Genomic DNA, 26,680 nt, shown 5'->3' on the forward strand with positions numbered 1-26,680 from the left:
CTGCAGCTCGTTAGAATGACAACTCCACTTAACCGCTTATAGTCCAATTAGGACAGTCCCGGTGTTTGGGGCAGCAAAATGAACATAAAACCTCTTCTCCTCCTCTTCCTCGCCAGATCATCAGTAACATGGAGGCCCCGGTGACAAACGGTCCCAGCGGAGGAGGGACCACGGCCAACGGGCCCACCAGCAACAGCCGCGGCTGCCCCTCGCCCATGCAGACGGGGCCCTCAAACGACGACAGCAAGACCAACCTCATTGTCAACTACCTGCCCCAGAACATGACCCAGGAGGAGTTCCGCAGCCTGTTTGGAAGCATCGGCGAGATCGAGTCCTGCAAACTGGTGCGCGACAAGATCACAGGTAGGCTGTGGGACTTCGCTCTAGTTTGATTGATTGATTGATTGATTGATTGATTGATTGATTGAAACTTGTATTAGTAGATTGCACAGTTCAGTACATATTCCGTACAATTGACCACTAAATGGTAACACCCGTGCTGGAGCCTATCTCAGCTGCATTCGGGCGGAAGGCGGTGTACACCCTGGACAAGTCGCCTCCTCATCGCATTTGGTTATTTTTATATTTTGTTTATTATTAATGTTACTAATATTACATAATCCATCCATTTTCTACCGCTTGTCCCTTTTGGGGTGGAAGGGTGGGGTGCCGGAGCCTATCTCAGCTGCATTCGGGCGGAAGGCGGTGTACACCCTGGACAAGTTGCCACCTCATCGCATTTGGTTATTTTTTATATTTAGTTTATTATTAATATTACTAATATTACATAATCCATCCATTTTCTACCGCTTGTCCCTTTTGGGGTGGAAGGGTGGGGTGCCGGAGCCTATCTCAGCTGCATTCGGGCGGAAGGCGGGGTTTACCCTGGACAAGTCGCCACCTCATCGCATTTGGTTATTTTTATATTTCGTTTATTATTAATGTTACTAATATTACATAATCCATCCATTTTCTACCACTTGTCCCCTTTGGGGCGGCGAGGGGGGGGGGTTGGGGGGGGGGTGCCGGAGCCTATCTCAGCTGCATTCGGGCGGAAGGCGAGGTACACCCTGGACAAGTCGCCACCTCATTGCATTTGGTTATTTTTGTATTTTGTGTATTATTAATATTACTAATATTACATAATGCATCCATTTTCTACCGCTTGTCCCTTTTGGGGTGGCAGGGCGGGGTGCCGGAGCCTATCTCAGCTGTATTCGGGCGGAAGGTGGTGTACACCCTGGACAAGTCGCCACCTCATCGCATTTTGGTTATTTTTATATTTTGTTTATTATTAATATTACTAATATTACATAATCCATCCATTTTCTACCGCTTGTCCCTTTTGGGGTGGCGGGGGTGCCGGAGCCTATCTCAGCTGCATTCGGGCGGAAGGCGGGGTACACCCTGGACAAGTCGCCACCTCATCGCATTTTGGTTATTTTTATATTTTGTTTAATATTAATATTACTAATATTACATAATCCATCCATTTTCTACCGCTTGTCCCTTTTGGGGTGGCGGGGGGTGGTGGTGCCGGAGCCTATCTCAGCTGCATTCGGGCGGAAGGCGGTGTAAACCCTGGACAAGTCGCCACCTCATCGCATTTGGTTATTTTTGTATTTCGTTTATTATTAATGTTACTAATATTACATAATCCATCTATTTTCTACCGCTTGTCCCTTTTGGGGTGGCGGGGGGTAGGGGGGTGCCGGAGCCTATCTCAGCTGCATTCGGGCGGAAAGCAGGGTACACCCTGGACAAGTCACCACCTCATCGCATTTTGGTTATTTTTATATTTTGTTTATTATTAATATTACTAATATTACATAATCCATCCATTTTCTAATGCTTGTCCCTTTTGGGGTGGAAGGGTGGGGTGCCGGAGCCTATCTCAGCTGCATTCGGGCGGAAGGCGGGGTACACCCTGGACAAGTCGCCACCTCATCGCATTTTGGTTATTTTTATATTTCGTTTATTATTAATATTACTAATATTACATAATCCATCCATTTCCTACCGCTTGTCCCTTTTGGGGTGGTGGGGGGGGGGGGGGTGCTGGAGCCTATCTCAGCTGCATTCGGGCGGAAGGCGGTGTACACCCTGGACAAGTCGCCACCTCATCGCATTTGGTTGTTTTTTATATTTCGTTTATTATTAATATTACTAATAATACATAATCCATCCATTTTCTACCGCTTGTCCCTTTTGGGGTGGCGGGGGGGGGGGTGCCGGAGCCTATCTCAGCTGCATTCGGGCGGAAGTCGGGGTACACCCTGGACAAAGTTATTTTATATATTTAATTTATTATTAATATTACTAATATTACATAATGTTTTGACTATTTTATGTTTTTTTTCATTAATTTATGTATTTTTTGTAGTTTTTCATTTATTTTTTTTGAATACTGTATTTTATTTTAAATGACGCACACTTTTAGTTATTTTCAAAGATAACTTTCTATGACAACATTTTGAAGTAAAGTCTTCTCCAATGCAATGTTTGGTGATGCGTTCAAAGGCAGTAGGAGACATCTGTTCGTCCTTGCTTAAAACACGTTGTGGTGCACCCAAGGGTTCGAGCCCCGCGACGTGGCGACGTGTCATGTTCCCCATAGGTGTTTGAATTCAGCGCCAATCACGGCGAGGTCCGGGTGGCGGTACGGCGGATGGATGACGGGGGTTTCATTTTAGATCCTACTTACCGACGCTCCTCTCCCGGTAATCTCATTAAAGGCAGCAGTGATCACCATGGCGTTACAAACATGCGTCACGTAGTTGCTATTGTCAAGTTATAAACAATACCCTCCTCTTCAGAGCCATCTTCCTCTTGTGTGGTAATGGGCCACAAAATGGAGTCAGAAGCAGCAGGATAATGGAGGTTGTTGTGTAGAAAAATAACATAGCGCTCCCTGCCCCATTTCCCCCTCACGTGTGACTTTCCATGCGGCGAGTGGTGTGAACGCACTCCAACCCCCAAATGTGGACTTTTGACAGAGTGAACAACTTTGGGAGCACTTTGCTCAAACCTGCGAGCGTGTTTTTATTCCGTGACATCGCACGGAATGAAAGGAACCTTTTTTGAGAAGAGCCCAGCGGATTTCAGCTTTGAAATGCTTGCGTTCTACACGCGGTGTCATCACATCATGACATTGGTGTTGTTTTTATCATCCCTGCTTTTATTTTGTCAGGCTTGCTACTGACAGTGTTGTCATGTTTGGGTTTTTATTAGAGATGTCTGAATGGTCAACAGCCATACAGGTCACACTGAGGGTGGCCGTATAAACAACTTTAACACTGTTACAAATATGCGCCACACTGTGAACCCACACCAAACAAGAATGACAAACACATTTCGGGAGAACATCCGCACCGTAACACAACATAAACACAACAGAACAAATACCCAGAAACCCTTGCAGCACTACCTCTTCCGGGACGCTATAATATACACTCCTCATGCTCTCTCAGGGAGAGCATGTCCCAAATTCCAAGCTGCTGTTTTGAGGCATGTTAAAAAAAATAATAATGCACTTTGTGACTTCAATAATAAATATGGCAGTGCCATGTTGGCATTTTTTTCCCCCATAACTTGAGTTGATTTATTTTGGAAAACCTTGTTACATTGTTTAATGCATCCAGCGGGGCATCACAACAAAATTGGGCATAATAATGTGTTAATTGCACGACTGTATATATCGGTATCGGTTGATTTCGGAATCGGTAATTAAGAGTTGGACAATATCGAAATATCGGCAAAAAAGTCATCATCGGACATCTCTAGTTTTTATTATTATTTTTTTCTAGTTTCGACTTCCTGTGTTTTTGCATCACTTCCTGTCCTGGTGCTCTTGTTTTGTCAGTACTTCCTGTTTGGTCTCTGTGTATTGAAGCACCTTCACTTTCTGTTCCATGTCCCGCCAGGGATATGGCAGTGCTATGTTGGCATTTTTTTTTTCCATAACTTGAGTTGATTTATTTTGGAGAACCTTGTTACATTGTTAAATGCATCCAGCGGGGCATCACAACAAAATTAGGCATAATAATGTGTTAATTCCACGACTGTATATATCGGTATCGGTTGATATCGGAATCGGTAATTAAGAGTTGGGCAATATCAGAATATCGGCAAAAAAGTCATTATCGGACATCTCTAGTTTTTATTATTATTTTTTTCTAGTTTCGACTTCCTGTGTTTTTTTACGTCACTTCCTGTCCTGGTGCTCTAGTTTTGTCAGTACTTCCTGTTTGGTCTCTGTGTATTGAAGCACCTTCACTTTCTGTTCCATGTCCCGCCAGGGATATGGCAGTGCCATGTTGGCATTTTTTTCCATAACTTGAGTTGATTTATTTTGGAAAACCTTGTTACATTGTGTAATGCATCCAGCAGGGCATCACAACAAAATTAGGCATAATAATGTGTTAATTCCACGACTGTATATATCTGTATCGGTTGATATCGGAATCGGTAATTAAGAGTTGGACAATATCGAAATATCGGCAAAAAAGTCATTATCGGACATCTCTAGTTTTTATTATTATTTATTTCTAGTTTCGACTTCCTGTGTTTTTGCATCACTTCCTGTCCTGGTGTTCTTGTTTTGTCAGTACTTCCTGTTTGGTCTCTGTGTTTTGAAGCACCTTTACTTTCCGATCCATGTCTCGCCAGGGATATGGCAGTGCCATGTTGGCATTTTTTTCCATAACTTGAGTTGATTTATTTTGGAGAACCTTGTTACATTGTTTAATGCATCCAGCGGGGCATCACAACAAAATTAGGCATAATAATGTGTTAATTCCACGACTGTATATATCGGTATCGGTTGATATCGGAATCGGTAATTAAGAGTTGGGCAAAAAAGTCATTATCGGACATCTGTAGTTTTTACTCTTATTTATTTCTAGTTTCGACTTCCTGTGTTTTTGCATCACTTCCTGTCCTGGTGCTCTTGTTTTGTCAGTACTTCTTGTTTGGTCTCTGTGTTTTGAAGCACCTTTACTTTCTGTTCCATGTCCCGCCAGGGATATGGCAGTGCCATGTTGGCATTTTTTTCCATAACTTGAGTTGATTTATTTTGGAGAACTTTGTTACATTGTTTAATGCATCCAGCGGGGCATCACGACAAAATTAGGCATAATAATGTGTTAATTCCACGACTGTATATATCGGTATCGGTTGATATCGGAATCGGTAATTAAGAGATGGACAATATCGAAATAACGGCAAAAAAGTCATTATCGGACATCTCTAGTTTTTATTTTATTTTTTTTCTAGTTTCGACTTCCTGTGTTTTTTTACGTCACTTCCTGTCCTGGTGCTCTTGTTTTGTCAGTACTTCCTGTTTGGTCTCTGTGTTTTGAAGCACCTTTACTTTCTGTTCCATGTCCCGCCAGGGTTCGGGTTAGGGTTTGGGTCCCTTTTGGGGTGGCGGGGGGGTGCTGGAGACTATCTCAGATGCATTCAGGCGGAAGGCGGGGTATGCCCTGGACAAGTCGCCCCCTCATCGCAGTGGAGACGGCTTATGATAGCGAAATTAACATTTAATTCACCAGGGAGGCGGAATGGTGTTGTCTTATATTTAGGTCAAAAAATATATATATTTTTTATTTTTTTTTGCAATGATACTCTCTAGAAGTGCCTTTGGTGGAACCAATAATGTGTTTATATAAAAAGCACAACAGCAAGAGGAGGGGAAGAGGGAGTTTGACGTGCCTCCCGTCAGTCTTTGCTGACAAGGTGCGAGCACACGGGGCCTTGGCTTCCAGACTTCCTTCAGTACCAGCTCCACCTGTCAGCTCCGAGCATGCCAAGGTGGCGTGAGGCCTCGCCGTGCTGGGGGTGGGGGGGTCGTACACGGTGCGACTCGGGCTGCACCTGTCACACTGGCTGACTGCAGCTGCTTGAAGAGCCACCTCTGGGTGTCTTGGCTCTCCTTCCTGCCTCCCTGCTTACCTCCCGCCTGGTGCTCTCATAACACGCCAGGGACACACAGGTTAATCTTTTATTTAATGCTCCCTTACACGCACAGACCCGAGGCGCTCACCTGTCACCTGGCGTACTCTGAAGGCTAAGATACCCTTCATTGTTTGACTGAAATGTACGGTACTTAGGGATGGGTATACCCAAATCTGTGCTTTTTTATAGGCACCGACCGAATACCGTCTGGCATCGATTCACGTAAAGTCATATTTTCACTAAACTCACTAAAGCAATGTTGACTCCCTCCAAGTAACGTTGCACACCTTAAATTATTGCAGAGATTTCAAATGATATTTCTAGAATTTTCGCCAAGTTTTAAGAGCTATTTTACGTACAAACCCCGTTTCCATATGAGTTGGGAAATTGTGTTAGATGTAAATATAAACGGAATACAATGATTTGCGAATCATTTTCAACCCATATTCAATTGAATGCACTACAAAGACAACATATTTGATTCAAGATTCAAGATGCTTTATTATTGTCCCTTCTTTAACATGTACAAGACACATAAGAACTGAAATTTAATTTCCGGCACAGTCCCACTAAGAGCAGACATACGTTACAAGGGGGACAAGACGGGACCGCCGACGGATCAGCCACTTACAGCGCTCCTTAAAAAAGGTGTGAAAAAGGTGACATTGAGAAAGGGGGAAGAGTAAAAAAAGTATCAGTCTAAAGCTGGACCCTCAAACTCATAAACTTTTTTTTTTTTTTTTGCATTGCTTAGAATTTCATGGCTGCAACACGTGCCAAAGTAGTTGGGAAAGGGCATGTTCACCACTGTGTTACATGGCCTTTTCTTTTAACAACACTCAATAAATGATTGGGAACTGAGGAAACTTAATGTTGAAGCTTTGAAAGTGGAATTCTTTGTTTTATTTTTTTATTTATTTATTTTTTTAATTAAATCAACATAGAAAAAACACACGATACACTTTCAACTAGTGCATCAACCCCAAAAAAAACCTCCCTCCCCCAAAGTGGAATTATTTCCCATTCTTGCTTTATGTAGAGCTTCAGTCGTTCTCCGCTATCGTATTTTACGCTTCATAATGCGCCACACATTTTCCATGGGAGACAGGTCTGGACTGCAGGCGGGCCAGGAAAGTACCCGCTGTTGTAACACATGCTGAATGTGGCTTGTTTATCAGTTTGAACATCAAATATGTTATCTTTGTGGCATCCATCCATCCATCCATTTTCTACCGCTTATTCCTTTCGGGGTCGCGGGGGGTGCTGGAGCCTATCTCAGCTACAATTGGGCGGAAGGCGGGGTACACCCTGGACAAGTTGCCAATTCATCGCAGGGCCAATTTGCCTTTGTGGCATATTCAATTGAATATGGGTTGAAAATGATTTGCAAATCATTGTATTCCATTTGTATTTACATCTAACACAATTTCCCAACTCATATGGAAACGGGGTTTGTATTTTCCTGACTTTAGATTAGGGTCGTCCCGATACCAAATATTTTGGTACCGGTAGCAAAATGTATTTTGATACTTTTCTAAATAAAGGGGACCACAAGAAAATGGTATTATTGGCTTTATTTTGACAAAAAATCTTAGGGTACATTAAACATATGTTTAATTTAGTCTTTTTATCTCATTTTTTTTGACAGCTCTAATTTGCAGTGCACTTTTCAAGGCGAACAAAGCAAGCATGCTTGTCAGAAAACGCTCAATTTACATGGCGATTTTAACAACTTCGAATTTGGTGATGAAAACTACAACCAAGAAGAATGTTACCATCAAACAGCTCGTGGGTAATATGCACATGACTTACGGTACAGACACTTTGTAGGGCGCAACATAACACATTCAGCTCCCTGGAAAAAGCGACTTCCTAGTTGGGTAGCCTGTACAACACTGCCATCTGATGGCTTGGAAGTGCAGCTGCATTGCAAATGAGACTCAAATGTAATTAGAAAACCAGACTGCACAGTTATCATAATCAGCTATTTATTACATTTTACATTAAAACATAAAATTATGGCAACAGTTTAGTATGGGGAACAAATGAACCATTAATTAGTTGCTTATTAACATAAGGTTAGGGTTAGGGTTAGGGAAGACCCTTAGTTAATGGCTTAATGGTTGTATAATAAGGCCATGCAGAATAAGGCATTAATAAGTTGTTAATAAGTACTTAGGGTTAGAGGGTTAGGGTTTGCGGGTTAGGGTTAGAGGGTTAGGGTTAGGGTTAGAGGGTTAGGGTTAGGGAAGACTCTTAGTTAATGGCTTACTGGTTGTATAATAAGGCCATGCAGAATAAGGCATTAATAAGTAGTTAATAGTACTTAGGGTTAGAGGGTTAGGGTTAGTGTTAGAGGTTTAAGGTTAGGGGTAGGGTTAGGGTTGGGGTTAGAGGGTTAGGGTTAGGAAAGACTCTTAGTTAATGGTTTACTGGTTGTATAATAAGGCCATGCCGAATAAGGCATCAATAAGTACTTAATAAGTACTTATGGTTAGAGGGTTAAGGTTAGAGAGTTAGGGTTAGGGTTAGGCAAGAGTCTTAGTTATTGGCTTATTTGTTGTATAATAAGGCCATGCAGAATAAGGCATTAATAAGTCGTTAATAGTACTTAGGGTTAGAGGGTTAGGGTTAGAGGGTGAGGGTTAGGGTTAGAGGGTTAGGGTTAGGGAAGACTCTTAATTAATGGCTTACTGGATGTATAATAAGGCCATGCAGAATAAGGCATTAATAAGTAGTTAATAGTACTAAGAGTTAGTGGGTTTGGGTTAGGGTTAGGGTTAGCGGTTTCAGGTTAGGGGTAGGGTTAGGGTTAGGGTTAGGGTTAGGGTTTGGGTTGGAGGGTTAGGGTTAGGGAAGACTCTTAGTTAATGGCTTACTGGTTGTATAATAAGGCCATGCAGAATAAGGCATTATTAAGTACTTAATAAGTACTTAGGGTTAGAAGGTTAGGGTTAGAGGGTTAGGGTTGGGTTTGGGGTTAAGGTTAGGGTTAGGCAAGACTCTTAGTTATTGGCTTATTGGTTGTATAATATGGCCATGCAGAATAAGGCATTAATAAGTTGTTAATAAGTGGTTAGGGTTAGAGGGTTAGGGTTAGGGTTAGGGTTAGGGTTAGAGGGTTAGGGTTAGGGAAGACTCTTAGTTAATGGCTTACTGGTTGTATAATAAGGCCATGCAGAATAAGGCATTAATAAGTAGTTAATAGTACTTAGGGTTAGAGGGTTAGGGTTAGGGTTAGGGTTGGGGTTAGAGAGTTAGGGTTAGGGAAGACTCTTAGTTAATGGCTTACTGGTTGTATAATAAGGCCATGCAGAATAAGGCATTAATACATACTCAATAAGTATATAGGGTTAGAGGGTTAGCGTTAGAGGGTTAGGGTTAGAGGGTTGGGGTTAGGGTTAGGGTTAGGGTTGGGGTTGGGGTTAGGGTTAGGGTTATGCAAGACTCTTAGTCAATGGCTTATTGGTTGTATAATAAGGCCATGCAGAATAAGGCATTAATAAGTACTTAATAAGTACTTAGGGTTAGAGGGTTAGGGTTAGAGGGTTAGAGTTAGGGTTAGGGTTAGAGGGTTAGTGTTAGGGAAGACTCTTAGTTAATGGCTTACTGGTTGTATAATAAGGCCATGCAGAATAAGGCATTAATAAGTAGTTAATAGTACTTAGGGTTAGAGGGTTTGGGTTAGGGTTAGAGGGTTAGGGTTAGGGTTAGGGTTGGAGTTAGAGAGTTAGGGTTAGGGAACACTCTTAGTTAATGGCTTACTGGTTGTATAATAAGGCCATGCAGAATAAGGCATTAATATGTACTTTATAAGTACTTAGGGTTAGAGGGTTAGGGTTAGAGGGTTAGGGTTAGAAAGTTGGGGTGGGGTTAGGGTTGTGGTTAGGGTTAGGGTTAGGGTTAGGGTTAGGCAAGTCTCTTAGTTATTGGCTATTTGGTTGTATAATAAGGCCATGCAGAATAAGGCATTAACAAGTACTTAATAAGTACTTATGGTTAGAGGGTTAGGGTTAGTGGGTTGGAGTTGGGGTTGGGGTTAGGGTTAGGGTTGGGGTTGGGGTTAGGGTTAGGGTTGGACAAGACTCTTAGTCAATGGCTTATTGGTTGTATAATAAGGCCATGCAGAATAAGGCATTAATAAGTAGTTAATAGTACCTAGGGTTAGAGGGTTAGGGTTAGGGTTAGGGTTAGGGTTAGAGGATTAGGGTTAGGGTTAGGCTTGGGGTTAGGGGGTTAGGGTTAGGGAAGACTCTTAGTTAATGGCTTACTGGTTGTATAATAAGGCCATGCAGAATAAGGCATTAATAAGTAGTTAATAGTACTTAGGGTTAGAGGGTTAGGGTTGGGGTTAGAGGGTTAGGGTTAGGGTGAGGGTTAGGGTTAGGGTTGGGGTTAGAGAGTTAGTGTTAGGGAAGACTCTTAGTTAATGGCTTACTGGTTGTATAATAAGGCCATGCAGAATAAGGCATTAATAAGTTGTTAATAGTACTTAGGGTTAGAGGGTTAGGGTTAGAGGGTTAGGGTTAGAGGGTGAGGGTTAGAGGGTTAGGGTTAGGGTTAGGGTTAGAGGGTTAGGGTTAGGGAAGACTCTTAATTAATGGCTTACTGGATGTATAATAAGGCCATGCAGAATAAGGCATTAATAAGTAGTTAATAGTACTTAGGGTTAGTGGGTTAGGGTTAGGGTTAGGGTTAGGGTTAGAGGTTTCAGGTTAGGGGTAGGGTTAGGGTTAGGGTTAGGGTTTGGGTTGGAGGTTTAGGGTTAGGGAAGACTCTTAGTTAATGGCTTACTGGTTGTATAATAAGGCCATGCAGAATAAGGCATTATTAAGTACTTAATAAGTGGTTAGGGTTAGAGGGTTAGGGTTAGGGTTAGAGGGTTAGGGTTAGGGAAGACTCTTAGTTAATGGCTTACTGGTTGTATAATAAGGCCATGCAGAATAAGGCATTAATAAGTATTAATAGTACTTAGGGTTAGAGTGTTAGGGTTAGGGTTATGGTTAGAGGGTTAGGGTTGGGGTTAGAGGGTTAGGGTTAGGGTGAGGGTTAGGGTTAGGGTTGGGGTTAGAGAGTTAGTGTTAGGGAAGACTCTTAGTTAATGGCTTACTGGTTGTATAATAAGGCCATGCAGAATAAGGCATTAATAAGTTGTTAATAGTACTTAGGGTTAGAGGGTTAGGGTTAGAGGGTTAGGGTTAGAGGGTGAGGGTTAGAGGGTTAGAGGGTTAGGGTTAGGGTTAGAGGGTTAGGGTTAGGGAAGACTTTTAATTAATGGCTTACTGGATGTATAATAAGGCCATGCCGAATAAGGCATTAATAAGTAGTTAATAGTACTTAGGGTTAGTGGGTTAGGGTTAGGGTTAGGGTTAGAGGTTTCAGGTTAGGGGTAGGGTTAGGGTTAGGGTTAGGGTTTGGGTTGGAGGGTTAGGGTTAGGGAAGACTCTTAGTTAATGGCTTACTGGTTGTATAATAAGGCCATGCAGAATAAGGCATTATTAAGTACTTAATAAGTGGTTAGGGTTAGAGGGTTAGGGTTAGGGTTAGAGGGTTAGGGTTAGGGAAGACTCTTAGTCAATGGCTTATTGGTTGTATAATAAGGCCATGCAGAATAAGGCATTAATAAGTACTTAATAAGTACTTAGGGTTAGAGGGTTAGGGTTAGAGGGTTAGAGTTAGGGTTAGGGTTAGAGGGTTAGTGTTAGGGAAGACTCTTAGTTAAAGGCTTACTGGTTGTATAATAAGGCCATGCAGAATAAGGCATTAATAAGTAGTTAATAGTACTTAGGGTTAGAGGGTTTGGGTTAGGGTTAGAGGGTTAGGGTTAGGGTTAGGGTTGGAGTTAGAGAGTTAGGGTTAGGGAACACTCTTAGTTAATGGCTTACTGGTTGTATAATAAGGCCATGCAGAATAAGGCATTAATATGTACTTTATAAGTACTTAGGGTTAGAGGGTTAGGGTTAGAGGGTTAGGGTTAGAAAGTTGGGGTGGGGTTAGGGTTGTGGTTAGGGTTAGGGTTAGGGTTAGGCAAGTCTCTTAGTTATTGGCTATTTGGTTGTATAATAAGGCCATGCAGAATAAGGCATTAACAAGTACTTAATAAGTACTTATGGTTAGAGGGTTAGGGTTAGTGGGTTGGAGTTGGGGTTGGGGTTAGGGTTAGGGTTGGGGTTGGGGTTAGGGTTAGGGTTGGACAAGACTCTTAGTCAATGGCTTATTGGTTGTATAATAAGGCCATGCAGAATAAGGCATTAATAAGTAGTTAATAGTACCTAGGGTTAGAGGGTTAGGGTTAGGGTTAGGGTTAGGGTTAGAGGATTAGGGTTAGGGTTAGGGGGTTAGGGTTAGGGAAGACTCTTAGTTAATGGCTTACTGGTTGTATAATAAGGCCATGCAGAATAAGGCATTAATAAGTAGTTAATAGTACTTAGGGTTAGAGGGTTAGGGTTGGGGTTAGATGGTTAGGGTTAGGGTGAGGGTTAGGGTTAGGGTTGGGGTTAGAGAGTTAGTGTTATGGAAGACTCTTAGTTAATGGCTTACTGGTTGTATAATAAGGCCATGCAGAATAAGGCATTAATAAGTTGTTAATAGTACTTAGGGTTAGAGGGTTAGGGTTAGAGGGTTAGGGTTAGAGGGTGAGGGTTAGAGGGTTAGGGTTAGGGTTAGGGTTAGGGTTTGGGTTGGAGGTTTAGGGTTAGGGAAGACTCTTAGTTAATGGCTTACTGGTTGTATAATAAGGCCATGCAGAATAAGGCATTATTAAGTACTTAATAAGTGGTTAGGGTTAGAGGGTTAGGGTTAGGGTTAGAGGGTTAGGGTTAGGGTTAGGGAAGACTCTTAGTTAATGGCTTACTGGTTGTATAATAAGGCCATGCAGAATAAGGCATTAATAAGTATTAATAGTACTTAGGGTTAGAGTGTTAGGGTTAGGGTTATGGTTAGAGGGTTAGGGTTGGGGTTAGGGTTAGGGTGAGGGTTAGGGTTAGGGTTGGGGTTAGAGAGTTAGTGTTAGGGAAGACTCTTAGTTAATGGCTTACTGGTTGTATAATAAGGCCATGCAGAATAAGGCATTAATAAGTTGTTAATAGTACTTAGGGTTAGAGGGTTAGGGTTAGAGGGTTAGGGTTAGAGGGTGAGGGTTAGAGGGTTAGAGGGTTAGGGTTAGGGTTAGAGGGTTAGGGTTAGGGAAGACTTTTAATTAATGGCTTACTGGATGTATAATAAGGCCATGCCGAATAAGGCATTAATAAGTAGTTAATAGTACTTAGGGTTAGTGGGTTAGGGTTAGGGTTAGGGTTAGAGGTTTCAGGTTAGGGGTAGGGTTAGGGTTAGGGTTAGGGTTTGGGTTGGAGGGTTAGGGTTAGGGAAGACTCTTAGTTAATGGCTTACTGGTTGTATAATAAGGCCATGCAGAATAAGGCATTATTAAGTACTTAATAAGTGGTTAGGGTTAGAGGGTTAGGGTTAGGGTTAGGGTTAGAGGGTTAGGGTTAGGGAAGACTCTTAGTTAATGGCTTACTGGTTGTATAATAAGGCCATGCAGAATAAGGCATTAATAAGTATTAATAGTACTTAGGGTTAGAGTGTTAGGGTTAGGGTTATGGTTAGAGGGTTAGGGTTAGGGTTAGGGTTGGGGTTGGGGTTAGGGTTAGGGTTAGGGAAGACTCTTAGTTAGTGGCTTACTGGTTGTATAAAAAGGCCATGCAGAATAAGGCATTAATAAGTAGTTAATAGTACTTAGGGTTAGAGGGTTTGGGTTTGGGTTAGGGTTAGAGGGTTAGGGTGAGGGTGAGGGTGAGGGTTAGGGTTAGGGTTAGGCGAGACTCTTAGTCAATGGCTTATTGGTTGTATAATAAGGCCATGCAGAATAAGGCATTATTAAGTACTTAATAAGTACTTAGGGTTAGAGGGTTGGGGGTAGGGTTAGGGTTAGGGTTAGAGGGTTAGGGTGAGGCAAGACTCTTAGTTAATGGCTTATTGGTTGTATAATAAGGCCATGCAGAATAAGGCATTGATAAGTCATTAATAAGTACTTAGGGTTAGAGGGTTAGGGTTAGGGTTAGAGGGTTAGGGTTAGGGTTAGAGGGTTAGGGTTAGGGAAGACTCTTAGTTAATGGCTTACTGGTTGTATAATAAGGCCATGCAGAATAAGGCATTAATAAGTATTAATAGTACTTAGGGTTAGAGTGTTAGGGTTAGGGTTATGGTTAGAGGGTTAGGGTTAGGGTTGGGGTTGGGGTTAGGGTTAGGGTTAGGGAAGACTCTTAGTTAGTGGCTTACTGGTTGTATAAAAAGGCCATGCAGAATAAGGCATTAATAAGTACTTAATAAGTACTTAGGGTTAGAGGGTTGGGGGTAGGGTTAGGGTTAGGGTTAGAGGGTTAGGGTGAGGCAAGACTCTTAGTTAATGGCTTATTGGTTGTATAATAAGGCCATGCAGAATAAGGCATTGATAAGTCATTAATAAAGTTAAAGTTAAAGTACCAATGATTGTCACACACACACTAGGTGTGGCGAAATTATTCTCTGCATTTGACCCATCACCCTTGATCACCCCCTGGGAGGTGAGGGGAGCAGTGGGCAGCAGCGGTGGCCGCGCCCGGGAATCATTTTTGGTGATTTAACCCCCAATTCCAACCCTTGATGCTGAGTGCCAAGCGGGGAGGTAATGGGTCCCATTTTTATAGTCTTTGGTATGACTCGGCCGGGATTTGAACTCACAACCTACCGATCTCAGGGCGGACACTCTAACCACTAGGCCACTGAGTAGGTGTACTTAGTACTTAGGGTTAGAGGGTTAGGGTTAGGGTTAGAGGGTTAGGGTTCGGGAAGACTCTTAGTTAATGGCTTACTGGTTATATAATAAGGCCATGCAGAATAAGGCATTAGTAAGTACTGGGGTTAGGGTTAGAGGGTTAGGGTTAGGGTTCGAGGGTTAGGGTTAGGGAAGACTCTTAGTTAATGGCTTACTGGTTGTATAATAAGGCTCAATAAGTACTCAAAAAGTACTTAATGACTAATTAACAGCCAATATGTTAGTAATTTGCATGTTAATAAGCAACTAATTAATGGTTCATATGTTCCCCATACTGAAGTGTTACCAAAATTATACAACCAACACGATTAATATTTATTAACACACACAAAAGTGCTAAAAATTGATACCGCCATCGATTCCCAGGTACCGCGTATTGGTTCAAATATTAGCATAATTTGACACTTGCTTGGTGTTTTGATCCTACCTTAAAAGGCACCTCTGCAGCCTCTGAAGTAAGCCCCTCCCCCTGAGGAAGGCTGTAGAGATAAATAAATGCATGCAGACTTTGCACTGACACATACTATTTTTTTTTCCCAGCAAGCTGTCTGCTGCAGGAATGAAAGCATGTTGTTTTTTACCCACAGCTTTTCAAGCTGCAACAACAATTGATTTTTCTATGCAGAGCAATTTATGCAAAGTATTTTTTTGTTATGTCTACATGAACGGTGCCATCACTAAGCGCGTTTAATGAAACCCTTTTTTTTTGTGCCTTTTTGTCACCTTCAGTGTATCACGTTCATACAAGGAATGTGGCGAGCAGACGCTAATGACACTGTAGCAAAGCCAGCAGATGTTGGCTGCGAAAAAAATAAATTCGCCGCGATGTCGGCTGCAGTCTGACAGGAAGCGGGTAAAAAGCTGCCATCAGGCCAGATCTTATTCACAGGGATGAGTTTTTTTTTTGTTTTTTTTAAGAGGGACAAATGTTAGTCACATTGCATTTAACACAGTGCTGCACCAAGTGCCGCCCGCAGCTCATTTTTTTAACGGCCCCGCTGCACATTCCAAAAAAACTAATAAAATGTTCTGAAAAAAAATCATTAACAATTTTAGAAAAAGAGTAAATGTAACGAGAAAAAGCTGCAATGTTGACGCCAATAACACAAAGCTGCTATACATGGTGTTTTTTTTCTTTAAAACTGTCATTGATCCAAAAAAAAATAATGCATCAAAATCAACGTTGATATGAATTATTAAACTTTTCAACTACTTATAAATTTTCCACTTTGAAATATTTTTTTTTGGGGGGGAAATATTGCATATTTTGTGTGTTTGCCATACACAAAACAAAGTTTTCTTTGACAAAAAGGCCTTAAAACAAACACATTTAAAAAAAAATGAAATAAAAATACGAACTGATAATCGACAGATAGATCTGAAGTGTTGAAAGTAAAAATATGTTGAATATTTTTATGATTGTGGCCCTTAAAGATCCTCACGAATTTTAGTGGGTTTTTTTTCAATCATATTGCTCCAAAAATAATAAGAATTAAAATCAATAGTGTCATGAATGATTCATAATTACCTATTTCGGGCTCCAATTAGTTCACATCAATATATATATATATATATATATATATATATATATATATATATATATATGTATGTATGTATGTATGTATGTATGTATGTATGTATGTATGTATGTATATATGTATATATGTATGTATGTATGTATGTATGTATGTATATATGTATATATATATATGTATGTATGTATGTGTATATATATATATATATATATATATATATATATTTATGTATGTATACATATATATATATATATATATATATGTATGTATACATATATATATATATATATATGTATGTATACATATATATATATATATATATGTATGTATGTATACATATATATATAAACGACGCTCATCTGCTGCATCTGCTTATCACTCAGCTTCTAAAACTTGATGCTCATCCTCCCTATACTCAGGCTCAAAAAGGTTCTGGTTTGTAATGTGTCCCAAAGTAGTCTTTGTTGTCTCTCCTGAAGTCTGCCATGATTAGTAATAGTTGTTATTGTTGAAGGAAATGGAATTAATACGCTGCTGTATAGTTAAAATGAGCAAACTACGTAAATGCGACATGTTGTTATGAATGTGCCTACATTACATACGTACTTACAGGATGTATATAAAAAACCTTGATGGAGGTTTTTGGTTGTTTTTTAGAGTGTTTTATTGGCCGACTAGAGCGACTACCATCAACTCCATTGTTAGCTGACTTTTGCAAGCATTTCTTTACGACTTAGAATGCATCAAAAAAAAAGTGTGTTCTTGTCTTACATAAGGATTGTGAATGATCGCCCATCTTCTTATCACTCGGCTTCTAAAACTTGACGCTCATCCTCCGTATACTCAGGCTCAAAAAGGTTATGGCTTGTAATGTGTCCCAAAGTAGTCTTTGTTGTCTCTCCTGAAGTCTGCCATGATTAGTAATAGTTGTTATTGTTGAAGGAAATGGAATTAATATGCCGCTGTATACTTAAAATGATCAAAGTACGTAAATACGACATGTTGTTATGAATGTGCCTACATTACATACTTACTTACAGGATGTATATAAAAAACCTTGATGGAGGTTTTTGGTTGTTTTTTAGAGCGTTTTATTGGTGGACTAGAGCGACTACCATCAACTCCATTGTTAGCTGGCTTTTGCGAGCATTTATTTACGACTTAGAATGCATAAAAAAAGAAAAATGTGTGTTCTTGTCTTACATAAGGATTGTGAATGATAGTCCATCTGCTTATCACTCGGCTTCTAAAACTTGACGCTCATCCTCTGTATACTCGGGCTCAAAAATACAAAGTTCTGGATTGTCATTTGTCTCAAAGTAGTCTTTGTGGTCTCTCATGAAGTCTGCCATGATTAATAATAGTTGTTATTGTTGAAGGAAATGGAATTAATATGCCGCCGTATGCTTAAAATGGCGGACTAAAGTGACGACCATCAACTCCATTGTTAACTGACTTATGCGAGCATTTATTTACGACTTAAAATGCATAAAAAAAGAAAAATGTGTGTTCTTGTCTTACATAAGGACTGTGAATGATAGCCCATCTTCTTATCACTCGGCTTCTAAAACTTGACGCTCATCCTCCGTATACTCGGGCTCAAAAATACAAGGTTCCAAGTAGTCCCAAAGTAGTCTTTGTTGTCTCTCATGAAGTCTACCATGATTAGTAATAGTTGTTGTTGTCGAAGGAAATGGAATTAATACGCCGCCGTATGCTTAAAATGGCGGACTAAAGTAACTACCATCAACTCTATTCTTAGCTGATTTTGCAAGCATTTATTTATGACTTAGAATGCATAAAAAAAGAAAAATGTGTGTTCTTGTCTTACATAAGGATTGTGAATGATAGCCCATCTGCTTTTCATTCAGCTTCTAAAACTTGACCCTCATCCTCCGTATACTCGTGCTCAAAAATACAAGGTTCTGGATCGTCATTTGTCCCAAAGTAGTCTTTGTGGTCTCTCATGAAGTCTGCCTCTGATTAGTAATAGTTGTTATTGTTGAAGGAAATGGAATTAATACGCCGCCGTATGCTTAAAATGGCGGATTAGAGTGACTACCATCAACTCCATTGTTAGCGGACTTTTACGAGCATTTATTTACGACTTAGAATGCATAAAAAAGAAAAATGCGTGTTCTTGTCTTACATAAGGATTGTGAATGATAGCCCATCTTCTTATCACTCGGCTTCTAAAACTTGACGCTCATCCTCCGTATACTCGGGCTCAAAAATACAAGGTTCCTAGTAGTCCCAAAGTAGTCTTTGTTGTCTCTCATGAAGTCTACCATGATTAGTAATAGTTGTTGTTGTCGAAGGAAATGGAATTAATACGCCGCCGTATGCTTAAAATGGCGGACTAAAGTAACTACCATCAACTCTATTCTTAGCTGACTTTTGCAAGCATTTATTTATGACTTAGAATGCATAAAAAAAGAAAAATGTGTGTTCTTGTCTTACATAAGGATTGTGAATGATAGCCCATCTGCTTTTCATTCAGCTTCTAAAACTTGACCCTCATCCTCCGTATACTCGTGCTCAAAAATACAAGGTTCTGGATCGTCATTTGTCCCAAAGTAGTCTTTGTGGTCTCTCATGAAGTCTGCCTCTGATTAGTAATAGTTGTTATTGTTGAAGGAAATGGAATTAATACGCCGCCGTATGCTTAAAATGGCGGATTAGAGTGACTACCATCAACTCCATTGTTAGCGGACTTTTACGAGCATTTATTTACGACTTAGAATGCATAAAAAAGAAAAATGCGTGTTCTTGTCTTACATAAGGATTGTGAATGATAGCCCATCTTCTTATCACTCGGCTTCTAAAACTTGACGCTCATCCTCCGTATACTCAGGCTCAAAAAGGTTCTGGATTGTAATGTGTCCCAAAGTAGTCTTTGTTGTCTCTCCTGAAGTCTGCCATGATTAGTAATAGTTGCTATTGTTGAAGGAAATGGAATTAATACACCGCTGTATACTTAAAATGAGCAAAGTATGTAAATACGACATGTTGTTATGAATGTGCCTACATTACATACGTTCTTACAGGATGTATATAAAAAACCTTGATGGAGGTTTTTGGTTGTTTTTTAGAGTGTTTTATTGGCGGACTAGAGCGACTACCATCAACTCCATTGTTAGCTGACTTTTGCAAGCATTTCTTTACGACTTAGAATGCATTAAAAAAAAGTGTGTTCTTGTCTTACATAAGGATTGTGAATGATCGCCCATCTTCTTATCACTCGGCTTCTAAAACTTGACGCTCATCCTCCGTATACTCGGGCTCAAAAATACAAGGTTCTGGATCGTCATTTGTCCCAAAGTAGTCTTTGTGGTCTCTCATGAAGTCTGCCATGATTAGTAATAGTTGTTATTGTTGAAGGAAATGGAATTAATACGCCGCCGTATGCTTAAAATGGCGGACTAGAGTGACGACCATCAACTCCATTGTTAGCTGACTTTTGCGAGCATTTATTTACTACTTAGAATGCATAAAAAAAGAAAAACGTGTGTTCTTGTCTTACATAAGGATTGTGAATGATAGCCCATCTGCTCATCACTCGGCTTCTAAAACTTGACGCTCATCCTCCGTATACTCAGGCTCAAAAAGGTTCTGGATTGTAATGTGTCTCAAAGTAGTCTTTGTGGTCTCTTATGAAGTCTGCCATGATTAGTAATAGTTGTTATTGTTGAAGGAAATGGAATTAATACGCCGCCGTATACTTAAAATGAGCAAAGTAAGTAAATACTACATGTTGTTATGAATGTGCCTACATTACATACGTACTTACAGGATATACATAAAACCTTGATGGAGATTTTGGGTGTTTTTTAGAGCGTTTTATTGACGGACTAGAGCGACTACCATCAACTCCATTGTTAGCTGACTTTTGCAAGCATTTCTTTACGACTTAGAATGCATAAAAAAAGGAAAAACTTGTTTTTTTTGTCTTACATAAGGATTGTGAATGATAGCCCATCTTCTTGTCACTCGGCTTCTAAAACTTGACGCTCGTCCTCCGTATACTCGTGCTCAAAAATACAAGGTTCTGGATTGTCATTTGTCCCAAAGTAGTCTTTGTGGTCTCTCATGAAGTCTGCCATGATTAGTAATAGTTGTTATTGTTGAAGGAAATGGAATTAATACGCCGCCGTATGCTTAAAATGGCGGACTAGAGTGACTACCATCAAGTCCCATTGTTAGCTGACTTTTGCGAGCATTTTATTTACGACTTAGAATGCATTAAAAAAATAAAAATGTGTCTTCTTGTCTTACATAAGGACTGTGAATGATAGCCCATCTGCTCATCACTCGGCTTCTAAAACTTCACGCTCATCCTCCGTATACTCAGGCTCAAAAATACAAGGTTCTGGATCGTCATTTGTCCCAAAGTAGCCTTTGTTGTCTATCATGAAGTCTGCCATGATTAGTTATAGTTGTTGTTGTCGAAGGAAATAAAATTAATACACTGCCATATGCTTAAAATGAGCAAAGTATGTAAATACTACATGTTGTTATGAGTGTGCCTACATTACATATGTACTTACAGGATGTATATAAAACCTTGATGGAGATTTTGGTTGTTTTTTTTTAGAGTGTTTTATTGGTGGACTATAGCGACTACCATCAACTCCATTGTGACCTGATTTTTGCGAGCATTTATTTACGACTTAGAATGCATAAAAAAAGAAAAATGCGTGTTCTTGTCTTACATAGGGATTGTGAATGATAGCCCATCTGCTCATCACTCGGCTTCTAAAACTTGACGCTCATCCTCCGTATACTCAGGCTCAAAAAGGTTCTGGATTGTAATGTGTCCCAAAGTAGTCTTTGTTGTCTCTCCTGAAGTCTGCCATGATTAGTAATAGTTGTTATTGTTGAAGGAAATGGAATTAATACGCCGCCGTATACTTAAAATGAGCAAAGTACGTAAATGCGACATGTTGTTTTGAATGTGCCTACAATACATACTTACTTACAGGATGTATATAAAAAACCTTGATGGAGGTTTTTGGTTGTTTTTTAGAGCGTTTTATTGACGGACTAGAGCGACTACCATCAACTCCATTGTTAGCTGACTTTTGCGAGTGTTTTTGTCTTACATAAGGATTGTGAATGATAGCCCATCTGCTTATCATTCGGCTTCTAAAACTTGACCCTCATCTTCCGTATACTCGGGCTCAAAAATACAAGGTTTTGGATCGTCCTTTGTGCCAAAGTAGTCTTTGTGGTCTCTCATGAAGTCTGCCATGATTAGTAATAGTTGTTATTGTTGAAAGAAATGGAATTAATACGCCGCCGGATGCTTAAAATGGCGGACTAAAGTGACTACCATCAACTCTATTCTTAGCTGACTTTTGCGAGCATTTCTTTACGACTTAGAATGCATTAAAAAAAAAGAAAAGTGTGTTCTTGTCTTACATAAGGATTGTGAATGATCGCCCATCTTCTTATCACTCGGCTTCTAAAACTTGACGCTCATCCTCCGTATACTCGGGCTCAAAAATACAAGGTTCCAAGTAGTCCCAAAGTAGTCTTTGTTGTCTCTCATGAAGTCTGCCATGATTAGTAATAGTTGTTGTTGTCGAAGAAAATTGAATTAATACGCCGCCATATGCTTAAAATGGCGGACTAGAGTGACTACCATCAACTCCATTGTTAGCTGACTTTTGCGAGCATTTCTTTACGACTCAGAATGCATTAAAAAAAAGAAAAGTGTGTTCTTGTCTTACATAAGGATTGTGAATGATCGCCCATCTGCTTATCACTCGGCTTCTAAATCTTGATGCTCATCCTCCGTATACTCAGGCTCAAAAATACAAGGTTCTGGATCGTCCTTTATCTCAAAGTAGTCTTTGTGGTCTCTTATGAAGTTTGCCATGATTAGTAATAGTTGTTATTGTTGAAGGAAATGGAATTAATACGCCGCTGTATACTTAAAATGAGCAAAGTACGTAAATACGACATGTTGTTATGAATGTGCCTACATTACATACTTACTTACAGGATGTATATAAAAAACCTTGATGGAGGTTTTGGGTGTTTTTTTTAGAGTGTTTTATTGGCGGACTAGAGCGACTACCATCAACTCCATTGTTAGCTGACTTTTGCGAGCATTTATTTACGACTTAGAATGCATAAAAAAAGAAAAACCTGTGTTCTCGTCTTACATAAGGATTGTGAATGATAGCCCATCTGCTCATCACTCGGCTTCTAAAACTTGACGCTCATCCTCCGTATACTCAGGCTCAAAAAGGTTCTGGATTGTAATGTGTCCCAAAGTAGTCTTGGTTGTCTCTCCTGAAGTCTACCATGATTAGTAATAGTTGTTATTGTTGAAGGAAATGGAATTAATATGCCGCCGTATGCTTAAAATGGCGGACTAGAGTGACGACCATCAACTCCATTGTTAGCTGACTTTTGCGAGCATTTATTTATAACTTAGAATGCATATAAAAAGAAAAATGTGTGTTCTTGTCTTACATAAGGATTGTGAATAATAGTCCATCTGCTTATCATTCGGCTTCTAAAACTTGACCCTCATCCTCCGTATACTCGGGCTCAAAAATACAAGGTTCCAAGTAGTCCCAAAGTAGTCTTTGTTGTCTCTCATGAAGTCTGCCATGATTAGTAATAGTTGTTATTGTTGAAGGAAATGGAGTTAATACGCCGCCGTATGCTTAAAATGGCGGACTAGAGTGACGACCATCAACTCCATTGTTAGCTGACTTTTGCGAGCATTTATTTACGACTTAGAATGCATAAAAAAAGAAAAATGTGTGTTCTTGTCTTACATAAGGATTGTGAATGATAGCCCATCTGCTTATCACTCAGCTTCTAAAACTTGACGCTCATCCTCCGTATACTCGGGCTCAAAAATACAAGGTTCTGGATCGTCATTTGTCTCAAAGTAGTCTTTGTGGTCTCTCATAAAGTCTGCCATGATTAGTAATAGTTGTTAATGTTGAAGGAAATGGAATTAATACGCCGCCGTATACTTAAAATGAGCAAAGTAAGTAAATACTACATGTTGTTGAATGTGCCTACATTACATACGTACTTACAGGATGTACATAAAACCTTGATGGAGGTTTTGGGTGTTTTTTAGAGCGTTTTATTGGCAGACTATAGAGACTACCATCAACTCCATTGTTAGCTGACTTTTGCAAGCATTTCTTTACGACTTAGAATGCATTAAAAAAAAGAAAAACTTGTTTTTTTTTTGTCTTACATAAGGATTGTGAATGATAGCTCATCTTCTTGTCACTTGGCTTCTAAAACTTGACGCTCGTCCTCCGTATACTCGTGCTCAAAAATACAAGGTTCTGGATCGTCATTTGTCCCAAAGTAGTCTTTGTGGTCTCTCATGAAGTCTGCTATGATTAGTAATAGTTGTTATTGTTGAAGGGAAAGGAATTAATATGCCGCCGTATGCTTAAAATGGCGGACTAGAGTGACTACCATCAAGTGCCATTGTTAGCTGACTTTTGCGAGCATTTTTTACGACTTAGAATGCATTAAAAAAATAAATATGTGTCTTCTTGTCTTACATAAGGATTGTGAATGATAGCCCATCTGCTTATCACTCGGCTTCTAAAACTTGACGCTCATCCTCCGTATACTCGGGCTCAAAAATACAAGGTTCTGGATCGTCATTTGTCTCAAAGTAGTCTTTGTGGTCTCTCATAAAGTCTGCCATGATTAGTAATGGTTGTTAATGTTGAAGGAAATGGAATTAATACGCCGCCGTATGCTTAAAATGGCGGACTAGAGTGACGACCATCAACTCCATTGTTAGCTGACTTATGCGAGCATTTATTTACGACTTAGAATGCATAAAAAAAGAAAAATGTGTGTTCTTGTCTTACATAAGGATTGTAAATGATAGCCCATCTTCTTATCACTCTGCTTCTAAAACTTGATGCTCATCCTCCGTATACTCAGGCTCAAAAATGCAAAGTTCCAAGTAGTCCCAAAGTAGTCTTACATAAGGATTGTAAATGATAGGCAAATTTCAACCAAAAAAAAGCTCAGCTCCCCTTTAAATATGCTTTAATTTTTGGAGTTTTGACACCTCCACTTGTAGCAGCTGCAAACATAAAATATGCACGCTCAGCAGACCTCGGAGCAATCAACAGGATCTATTGAAACAAATATGCACGTTCAGAAGGAATCTCACTCGCTTCCATTTTTCCACAATGGCGCACTTCTCCGCGCTGACACGCCAACTCCGGCTTGAAACCCTTACCCCAGCTATTCCGCGGGAAGATTTGGCATCTTGAGGCTGAACGGGGCTGAAGGGTAAAGATAGCGTGAAGGAGGCCGACGGGGGAGCGGGGATGAAAAAGGAGTCTGACGTCTCCAAAAAGCCAGGTATTAAAGGACCTGGCGGGGCCTCAGAAGTGCCGACACAAGCAAGCAGACACACATTAAAGTTTCAGCGTCCCCAGGAACGTCCTGTCTGGCGCTCACCCCCCACCCCCCGCCCCCCAATCTCGCCGGCGTCTGCTCAGGACCCGGAATTGGACATGCCGAGAGCTCGCTCGGCTGCACTGCCCCGGCTCTGACCCCCATTTCAGGCAGCCCTTGTCCCTTCATGTTCCACTCAGAGTGGCCTTTACGTGGAACGTACACCGCGCGGCCGTCCTATCTGAAGGACGGATTTCGCCTGGGGGCTAGTTTCCACCCCCCTTGAGGTCCCTGTGGACGCACATAGCTGGACAAGACCTGGACAAGAGAGAGCCAGACTCTGACTTTTAGCCCCTCCGCCTCTGGGGGGTGTACAGCTCGGGGTCAATCAATCAATCAATGTTTATTTATATAGCCCCAAATCATAAGTGTCTCAAAGGGCTGCACAAGCCACAACGACATCCTCGGTTCCGAGCCCACATAAGGGCAAGGAAAAACTCACAACCCAGTGGGATGTCAATGTGAATGACTATGAGAAACCTTGGAGAGGACCGCAGATGTGGGTGACCTCAGCCCCCTCTAGGGGAGACCGGATGCAATGGACGTCGAGTGGGTCTGACATAATATTGTGAAAGTCCAGTCCATAGTGGATCTAAAATAATAGTGAGAGTCCAGTCCTTCGTAGATCTAACATAATAGTGTGAGAGTCCAGTCCATAGTGGATCTAACATAATAGTGAGAGTCCAGTTCATTGTGGATCTAACATAATAGTGTGAGAGTCCAGTCCATAGTGGATCTAACATAATAGTGAGAGTCCAGTCCATAGTCGATCTAACATAATAGTGAGAGTCCAGTCTATAGTGGGTATAACATAATAGTGTGAGAGTCTAGTCCATAGTGGATCTAACATAATATTGTGAAAGTTCAGTCCATAGTGGATCTAACATAATAGTGAGAGTCCAGTCTATAGTGGATCTAACATAATAGTGAGAGTCCAGTCCATAGTGGATCTAACATAATAGTGAGAGTCCAGTCCATAGTGGATCTAACATAATAGTGAGAGTCCAGTCCATAGTGGATCTAACATAATAGTGTGAAAGTCCAGTCCATAGTGGATCTAACATAATAGGGTGAGAGTCCAGTCAATAGTGGATCTAACATAATAGTGAGAGTCCAGTCCATAGTGGATCTAACATAATAGTGTGAGAGTCCAGTCCATAGTGGATCTAACATAAATAGTGTGAGAATCCAGTCCATAGTGGATTTAGCATAATAGTGAGAGTCCAGTCCATAGTGGATCTAACATAATAGTGTGAGAGTCCAGTCCATAGTGGATCTAACATAATAGTGAGAGTCCAGTCCATAGTGGATCCAACATAATGGTGAGAGTCCAGTCCATAGTGGATCTAACATAATGGTGAGAGTCCAGTCCTTCGTAGATCTAACATAATAGTGTGAGAGTCCAGTCCATAGTGGATCTAACATAAATAGTGTGAGAGTCCAGTCCATAGTGGATCTAACATAATAGTGAGAGTCCAGTCTATAGTGGATCTAACATAATAGTGTGAGAGTCCAGTCAATAGTGGATCTAACATAATAGTGAGAGTCCAGTCCATAGTGGTTCTAGCATAATAGTGTGAGAGTCCAGTTCATAGTGGATCTAGCATAATAGTGTGAGAGTCCAGTTCATAGTGGATCTAACATAATAGTGAGAGTCCAATCCATAGTGGATCTAGCATAATAGTGTGAGAGTCCAGTTCATAGTGGATCTAGCATAATAGTGTGAGAGTCCAGTCCATAGTGGATCTAACATAATATTGTGAAAGTTCAGTCCATAGTGGATCTAACATAATAGTGAGACTCCAGTCCATAGTGGATCTAACATAATAGTGTGAGAGTCCAGTCCATAGTGGATCTAACGTAATAGTGAGAGTCCAGTCCATAGTGGATCTAACATAATAGTGAG

General features: G+C 40.5%; 1 protein-coding gene across 11 annotated transcripts in view; it reads left to right on the plus strand.

Moving 5' to 3' along the window:
• The window catches only part of elavl4 (ELAV like neuron-specific RNA binding protein 4), a 342,263-nt gene that overhangs the window by 184,938 nt on the left and 130,645 nt on the right, over positions 1-26,680 (plus strand). For all 11 annotated transcript variants that reach the window (XM_072914614.1, XM_061976101.2, XM_072914613.1 and 8 more), the window contains one exon: positions 117-363. In XM_072914614.1, the coding sequence (XP_072770715.1) occupies positions 117-363 (247 nt within the window). The remainder of the gene's footprint in view (positions 1-116; positions 364-26,680) is intronic.

Source organism: Nerophis lumbriciformis, linkage group LG14, assembly GCF_033978685.3.
Source record: "Nerophis lumbriciformis linkage group LG14, RoL_Nlum_v2.1, whole genome shotgun sequence".
NCBI lineage: Eukaryota > Metazoa > Chordata > Actinopteri > Syngnathiformes > Syngnathidae > Nerophis > Nerophis lumbriciformis.